Genomic DNA, 8,910 nt, shown 5'->3' on the forward strand with positions numbered 1-8,910 from the left:
TGTAACCACCAGTTCCCATCACTTCCTTGTTCACTCTGTGAAAATCCATTTAAAACTTTGCTTAAAACTGTGCAAAGTGGCACAAAAATAGAGCAGGTCACTAAAATTGAAGATTGAAGATTTTGAGTAAGTAAATGATTGCGCAGCTGGGAATGAGTGACACTCTACTATCCTACTGGAGATAAAATTAAAGAATTATAAGGCTGATGGAAACTCCTTTGGCCTTGCCAGCGCATCCTGTTCAAACATTAACTTCGCCTTCAGCCCATTTCGCTCTCGAGTTGGTACCTGACCTGCTGACCCTATTTGTAGTCTGTGCCTCAAGTGTTATTTTCCTGTTCGCTTATCCTGTGACACTCCATGCCACATCATTCATACAGCAATGTTTTTTTTAGAAATTCTTAAATTCTTTCTGACAGTGCGGCACTCCCTCAGCACTGACCCTCCGACAGTGCGACACTCCCTCAGCACTGACCCTCCGACAGTGCGGCACTCCCTCAGCACTGACCCTCCAACAGTGCGGCACTCCCTCAGCACTGACCCTCCGACAGTGTGGCGCTCTCACAGTGCTGATTCTCAGACGATGCAGTGCCCTCACAGTATTGAGCTGTAGTGTCTGATTGGATTATACGTAAAGTCTCTGGGTTGGGAATTGAACCCTGCTTCTTCTGAGGTGTTGATGCTGCTCTCTGAACAACAGATGGCTCCCCAGCCTACAGCTACCATACAGGAGTAACAGTGCCTGGGTGTATTAGACCTGGGCTCGCAGCCATTTATCTAACCTGCTTCTGTCTGTCCCGTTCTGCATTCCAGGCACCCACTCATCTGCTAGCAACAAGCAAGCATGAATTAAACATCCAACCAAAGCGCGAAACAATCTCAAGTGAGTCTATAACAGCCACAATTTCTCATTAGTGTAGTGTAGTGGAAAAGGATATGAGTTTGACTTGCAGGATATAACAAGGTCACAGCAGGTCCTGAGGGTAAACAGTACAGTCGTGTTCATGTCCTGTGATGTTGTGTGTTGGTTGCTGAGGAACAGGAGGAGGCCATTTAGCCCCACCAGTCTGTTTGTCCCTGAGCACCCGTCATGACTGTATTTCTATTAATATTAATCCACCTCGAGGTCACAGTCAGTCAGTATCCCCCCATGCACTTTCTTACTGACTGTAACTCTGCTGATTTTAATCTAGCTCCCTAACACTTGATCTGTTACTCTTCCAGTTAGTGTCATTGGACAGTTTTTGTTATTCTGAGCTTGTCCCTGTCTCCAAAATCCTGCTAGATGTTGTTTTATTGCTCATGTGCTCTTCACCGACACCATCCCCCCCAACTTCGTTGCATTGAAGAAAATTAAAAGCATCAGTTTTCTTCAGTTAAAGGTTACAGTTGTTTTATTTTGTCCGCCATGGATGTATGAAGTAATTTGGTATAATGGGAGTGGCCTCAATTTATTCTTGTTCCTGGCTGTAGAGCCTGACCTGGATTTGTACCTTGTCCTTTCCAGCACCTGTTGGTCTCAGCCACTTTCAGCTGAAGAGTGTCCAGTGACCAAACTCACTTCTTCCCTTTGTTCATCATCGGTCTCTGAACTCAATTTACCAGAAAGTTTACCATAAGGGGAGGCGATGGACGTGTGGTATTATCGCTAGACTATTAATCCAGAGACTCAGCTGATGTTCTGGGGATCCAGGTTTGAATCCCACAAAATATTGTAGTCTGGAATTAAGAATCGACTGATCACCATGAAATCATTGCCGATTGTCGGAAAAAACCCATCTGGTTCACTAATGTCCTTCAGAGGAGGTAATCTGCCATCCTCACCTGGTCTGGTCTACATGTGACTCCAGATGTGGTTGACTCTCAACTGCCCTCTGAAATGGCCTAGCAAGCCACTCGGTTGTACAAATCACTACAAAGTCTCAAAGAAATGATACTGGACGGATCACCTGGCATCGACCTAGGCACCAGAAAAGACAATGGCGGAAACAACCCTGTCGACCCTGCGAAGTACTCCTCACTAACATCTGGGGGTTAGTACCAAAATTGGGAGAGCTGTCTCACAGACTAGTCAAGCAACAGCCTGAGAAAGTCATACTCTCAGAATCATACCTTACAGACAATGTCCCAGACACCACCATCACCATCACCATACCTGGATATGTCCTGTCCCACCGGCAGGACAGACCCAGCAGAGCGGGTAGACAGTTGGGACGGAGTTGTTCTGGGAGCCCTCAACATTGACTCTGGACCCCATGAATTCTGATGGCTTCAGGTTAACATGGACAACGATACCTCCTGCTGATTACCACATACCGTCCTCCCTCAGCTGATGAATCAGTACTCCTCAATGTTGAACAACACATAGAGGAAGGACTGAGGATGGCAAGGGCAAAAATGTACTCTGGGTGGGGGATTTCACTGTCCACCACCGAGAGTGTTTCAGCAGCAGTACGACTGATCGAGCTGCACGGGTCCTAAAGGACATAGTTGCTAGACTGGGTCTGCGGCAGGTGGTGAGGGAACCAACAAGAGGGAAAAACATACTTGACCTCATCCTTACCAATCTGCCAGCTGCAGATGCATCTGTCTATGACAGTATCGGTAAGAGTGACCATCGCACAGTCCTTGTGGAGAAGAAGTCCCGCTTTCACATTGAGAACAACCTCCATCGTGTTGTGTGGCACTATCACCGTGCTAAATGGGACAGACTTCACACAGATCTAGCAACTCAAGACTGGGCATCCATGAGACGCTGTGGGCCATCAACAGCACCAGAATTGTACTCCAGCACAATCTGTAACCTCATGGCCCGGCATATCCCCCACTCAACCATTACCATCAAGCCAGGGGATCAACCCTGGTTCGATGGAGAGTGCAGGAGGGTATGCCAGGAGCAGCACCAGGCATACCTGAAGTTGAGATGTCAACCTGGTGAAGCCACCAAACAGGACCACTTGCAGACCGAACAGCGAAAGCAGCAAGTGATAGACAGAGTTAATCAATCCCACAACCAACAGATCAGATCTAAGCTCTGCAGTCCTGCCACATCCAGTTGTGAATGGTGGTGGACAATTAAACAACTCACTGGAGGAGGAGGCTCCACAAATATCCCCATCCTCAATGATGGAAGAGCCCAGCACATCAGTGCAAAAGATAAGGCTGAAGCTTTCACAGTAATCTTCAGCCAGAAGTGCCGAGTGGATGATCCATCTCAGCCTCCTCCAGTAGTCCCGAGCATTACAGATACCAGTCTTCAGCCAATTCAATTCACTCCACGTGATATCAGGAAATGGTCAGAGACACTGGATACTGCAAAGACTACGGGCCCTGACAACATCCCGGCAATAGTACTAAAGACTTGTGCTCCAGAACTTGCCGCTCCCCTAGCCAAGCTGTTCCAGTACAGTTACAACACTGGTATCTACCCAACAATGTGGAAAATTGCCCAAGTATGTCCTGTACATAAAAAGCAGAACAAATCCAAACCAGCCAATTACCGCCCCATCAGTCTACTCTCGATCATCAGTAAAGTGATGGAAGGTGTCAGTAACAGCGCTATCAAACAGCACCTGCTCAGCAATAACCTGCTCAGTGACACCCAGTTTGCGTTCTGCCAGGGCCACTCAGCTCCTGACTTCATTACAGCCTTGGTTCAAACATGGACAAAGAGCTGAATTCCAGAGGTGGGGTGAGAGTGACAGCCCTTGACATCAGGCTGCATTCGACCGAGTGTGGCATCAAGGAGCCCTGGCAAAACTGGAATCAATGGGTATCAAGGGGCAAACGCTCCGCTGGTTGGAATCATACCTGACACACAGGAAGATGGTTGTGGTTGTTGCAGGTCAATCATCTCAGCTCCAGGACATCTCTGCAGGAGTTTTTCAGGGTAGTGTCCTTGGCCCAACCATCCTCAGGTGCTTCATCAATGACCTTCCCTCCATCATAAGGTCAGAAGTGGGGATGTTCACCGATGATTGCACAATGTTCTGCCCCATTTGTGACTCCTCAGATACTGAAGCAGTCCATGTTCACATGCAACAAGATCTGGACAATATCCAGGCTTGGGCTGAGAAGTGACAAGTGACATTCGCGCCATACAAATGCCAAACTATGACCATCACCAATAAGAGACAATCTAACCACCACCCCTTGACATTCAATGGTGTTACCATCACTGAATCCTCCATTATCAACATCCTGGGAATTACCATTTTCCAGAAACTCAACTGACTCACCACATTAACACAGTGGCTACAAGAGCAGGCCAGAAGCTAGGAACACTGTGGCAAGTAATTCACCTCCTGACTCCTCAAAGCCTGTCCACCATCTATAAGGCACAAGTCTGGAGTATGATGGAATACTCCCCACTTGCCTGGATGAGTGCAGCCCCAACAACACTCAAGAAGCTTGACACCATCCAGGATAAAGCAAACGCTTGATTGGCACCACATCCACAAGCATCCACTCCCTCCCCCACTGATGCTCAGTAACAGCAGTGTGTACTATCTACAAGATGCACTGCAGAAATTCACCAAAGATCCTCAGTCAGCACCTTTCAAACCCACAACCACTTCCATCTGGAAGGACAAGGGCAGCAGATACATGGGAACACCATCACCTCCAAGTTCCTCTCCAAGCCACTCACCATGCTGCCTTGGAAATATAATGCCGTTCCTTCACTGTTGCTGGGTCAAAATCCTGGAGTTCCCTAATAATAGCATTGTGGGTCAACCCACAGCAGGAGGACTGCAGCGGTTCAAGAAGGCAGCTCACCACGAACTTCGCCAGGGCAACTAAGGATAGGCAAGTAATGCTGGCCAGCCAGCGACGCCCACATCCCACAAATGAATAGAGAAAAAAAAACCTCAAAACACAGCACGAACATGGTAAATACAATAAACTCAACCATTCCCACCAGAAATCCAAACAGGTCTTAGTTCAGGTAGACACTGGATTGAACCTCTGTCTGCATTAATCTCTCTGTTCTGTCTCTCTCTGACACACACACACACACACACAGAGCAGATGGGGCATTTTAATTTGTTCAACTAAATTAATTTTGTATTTAAAGCTAACCACGATAATAACAACTAGCAAAGTGTTGGACTCTCAGAAATACCTATCCAGTTCAAAAATGCCTGTTAGGGAAGGAAATCTGTTGTCCTTATGTGATCTGGTCTACAAGTGACTCCAGACCCACAGCAATGGCTCTTATTGACCCCTGAAATGACAGCCTTCCGAATGTGTGTGACTTGAACCTGATGCCTCTTATCCTCTAGCTGTGGCCTAACCAGAGCATTTTTTAAAGATTCAGCGTAACTTCCTGGCATTTGGCAAACACAGGAAAATGGATTTGTGATACAGATTAGTGAGCTTGATGGGGCCTCCTCAAGTTTTGTGAGTTTTCAATATGTAGCCAAAACTGAAGTTGAGATGTGAAACCTGCTCCAGTTGGTCAGCCAGTGCATCTTTCTATAAGGGGACAGTGTAAGCTGTCAGCCTCAAACAGGCACCATTCACAATCCTGGTTCCTGTCACATGACAGACAAGGGGACAGATACTCTAAGGGCGCTCAGAGATAACCATAGATTCAATAAGGGATAAGCTGTAATGTCTGACACTAAGACACTGTAGAAATGGTAAAGGATGTATAGAAAACAGGAACAGGAGAAGGCCATTCAGCCCTTCGAACCTACTCCGCCATTTAATATGATCACAGCTGATCATCCAACTCAGTACCTTATTCCCACTTTCTCCCCATAACTTTTGATCCCTTTAGCATGAAGAGCTATATCTAACTCTTTCTTGAAAACATTCAATGTTTTGACGTCAATTGCTTTCTGTGACGCAGAATTCTGCAGGCTCACTATTCTGAGTGAAGAACCTTTCCCTTATCTCAGTCTTAAGTGACCTACCTCGTATCCTTAGACTGTGACACTTGGTTCACTCACTCACTGCCTGATATTTATAGATTTTCTTGTTCTAGCTGAGGGCAGTTAATTTTACAGTTTTCTTTTACAGAGTAACTTTATGCATGAACAGATACTTTAACGAAAGTGTATAGACTTTATTTAGTATTGGGTATACACATATATAGAGTGACAGCAAAGCGCAATGGCTTATAATGTTCAAATAAAACCCCTGAGTATGATCAGTGCCTGTATCACCCTTCTGGAAATGTTATTCTGTATATAAACATCCAAACTCCTTGAATAGGGTCCATTTATAAATCACACCTAGGTACAGTTGTAATCATTTTATCAAAGACTTGTCTCTATAAGCTACCTGGAGGCAAGTGGATATGCTGCAGCAGATTAATTTGAAGTTGCCCTGTCATATCAATGAAGGTCAATATGGCATAGAATTGAAGGTTGTAAGAAATATCCTGGGCCTCTAGTGGGTGACTAGTATTTTATGTAAAGATAACAAGGTGTAGAGCTGGATGAACACAGCAGGCCAAGCAGCATCAGAGGAGCAGGAAAGCTGACGTTTCGGGCCTAGACCCTTCTTCAGAAAATGGTATTTTATGTAACCTGGTTACAATTGTAGTGAGCTCTTGTGTTTATTGCTGACGTTGACGTTTTGAGAAAGGAATACTCGGCCACAGAGTTTCTCCATCCAACTAAAACAGGCATTTTTTTTGACGAGGGTAAAAACAACACAGGCTAGGACTGGAAGCTGGTGATCAGCAATGAGAAATGGATACTGGTATGGAGGCAATGCTTTGTGAATGCTATAGGACTGAATGTGTATATGAGTCTCTGTATCCCAGCATCATCCAAGTGACATTGACAATATAGTGCCAACTGTGGCTCAATGATTGGAACTCTCACCTTGCAGTAGTCAGAGTCTGTTGGACCAAACACCACACGAGCACAGATTCTGATTGATAAGTCAGTGGCATGCTTTCCCTTCTTTCAGAGTTGGTAAACCAATTCCTCATCTGTTCTCTGTGTTGAATGTACAAGAACCAATGCACTATTTTATTTCTTCCCTATGTCCTGCTTAATATTTCTCCTCAACCGTCCACACCAAAGCAGATTTTGTGAATATTTTCATGTTATTGTGGAATCTTGCTGTGTGCAAGGTCACAGTCTGGATTCTGAAGGGCACTACAGAAATGTATGTTCATTATTTCAAGGCAGGTAGGTGAGAAGTTAAGATTATTGTCTGAGAATTTGGTGAAGATTAGAATCTAGTTTGGAACATAGTCCTAATTAAACCTGATAGTGAAGCAGCCTCAAGAAACAGGTCTTCAGCAAACAGGAATATTTCACTTTGATAAAAGCAAAATACTGCAGATGTTGGGAATCTGAAATAAAAATCAGAAAGTGCTTGAGAAACTCACCAGGTCTGGCAGCATCTGTGGAGAGAAAACCAAAGTTAACATTTTGAGTTAAATATTTAGTTCTGAAGAATCATCTCTCTCTCTTTACAGATGCTGCCAGACCTGCTGAGTTTCTCCAGCACTTTGTGTTTTTACAGATTTTCCATTTTGTTTTGGTTTTAGAACAGTCTTACTGACAATTAGGACAAGCCCCTTTTTAAAAAAAATCTGTTCAATTCCCTCTCTTACTGTCTGGCAAAACTTGTTTTTGGGTGATTGGGATTGTCAGGATCATGAGAATATCGGCTGAGTTATCCATTCAGAGAATCAGAGATCAGGGAGGCAGCCTTTCACACTCCTGGTTGTGACAGTGCAGAACAAAACTGGTACCAATTCTCAGGGATTGTTGTATGTGGGTGTGAAGTGACAGAGTGCTATCAGTGATTGTGTAAATGTTTATGGGTATGCTATTGCATTAAATGCGAATGGATGAGATGTTCTTTAATAGGCTTCTATTTCTGTCAGCTGTGCAGAGTTCATAGCTCCTTGTTATTTATTAACCCTTGCCTTAGTGCAGAGCTGGATTTCACTGCCTGAAGGGTGTCAGTAACTTCATTCCATGTGAATAGGGTCAAAACCCAAATGGGAGGGGGAGGTGAGGAGCACTTCCTGTTCAAGAATTAAAATTCAGTCGCTAGCAAGAAGTGCTTATAGAGCAGGAAGATGTAGAGCCTGTGTAGATAAAGATGAGGAACTGCAAAGGGAAAAAGACCCTGATGGGAGTTGTGTACAAGTGTCCTGGCAGTAGTCAGGATGTGCGGAAGAAAATGCATTGGGAGGTAGAAAAGGCATGTAAGATATTTATCTCCACAATAATCATGGGGGTGTTAATACGCAGGTGGAAAATCAGGTTGGTAGCGGATCTCAAGAGGAATTTATTGAATGTCTGTGACAATTTTTGCAGCAGCAGCTTGTGATAGAGCCCAGTAGGGAACAGGATGTTTTGGATTTGGTGATGCACGATGAGATAGACTTGATTAGAGAGCTGAAGGTGAAGGAATGTCCCCGGGGCAGTGACCATAATAAGACACAATTCACCTGCCATTTGAGGGGGAAAAGTTTGAATCAGATGTAATGGTATTACAATTGAGTAAAGGTAGCTATAAAGACATGAGGGAGGAGCTGGCTAGAGCTGATTGGAAAGGAAGCCTAGCAGGGAAGATGGTGGAGCAAGCAATGGCAGGAGTTTCTGGGGATAATTCAGAAGGCACAGCAGAAATCCATCCTAAGGAAGAAGAAACATATGAAGGGGAGGATGAGCAACCATGGCTGACAAGGGAAGTCAGGGATAGCATAAAGGAAAAAGGAAAAGCACGCAACATAGTGAAGATTTGTGGCAAGGCAGAGGATTAGGAAGCCTGTAAAAACCAGCAGGGGATAACTAAAAAAGCAATAAGAGGGGAGATGGTGAAATATGAGGGTAAGCTAGCTAGTAATATAAAAGAAGTGATTTTTTTAGATATCTAAAAGGTAAGAGAGAGGCAAGAGTGGACATTGGACCAAAGAAATGGCACGGGAAC

The 8,910-nt window shown here is 44.8% G+C and overlaps 1 protein-coding gene across 1 annotated transcript in view; it reads left to right on the forward strand.

The window, feature by feature from the left end:
• The window catches only part of LOC125486740 (ubiquitin carboxyl-terminal hydrolase 2-like), a 4,428-nt gene extending 2,728 nt beyond the window's left edge, over positions 1-1,700 (forward strand). Inside the window, exon 2 of the mRNA XM_048615634.1 lies at positions 1,508-1,700. Within this exon, the coding sequence (XP_048471591.1) occupies positions 1,508-1,537 (30 nt within the window). The 3' untranslated portion in view covers positions 1,538-1,700. The remainder of the gene's footprint in view (positions 1-1,507) is intronic.
• The last annotated feature ends 7,210 nt before the right edge of the window (positions 1,701-8,910 follow it).

Source organism: Rhincodon typus, chromosome 32, assembly GCF_021869965.1.
Source record: "Rhincodon typus isolate 14 chromosome 32, sRhiTyp1.1, whole genome shotgun sequence".
Classification (NCBI taxonomy): Eukaryota; Metazoa; Chordata; class Chondrichthyes; order Orectolobiformes; family Rhincodontidae; genus Rhincodon; species Rhincodon typus.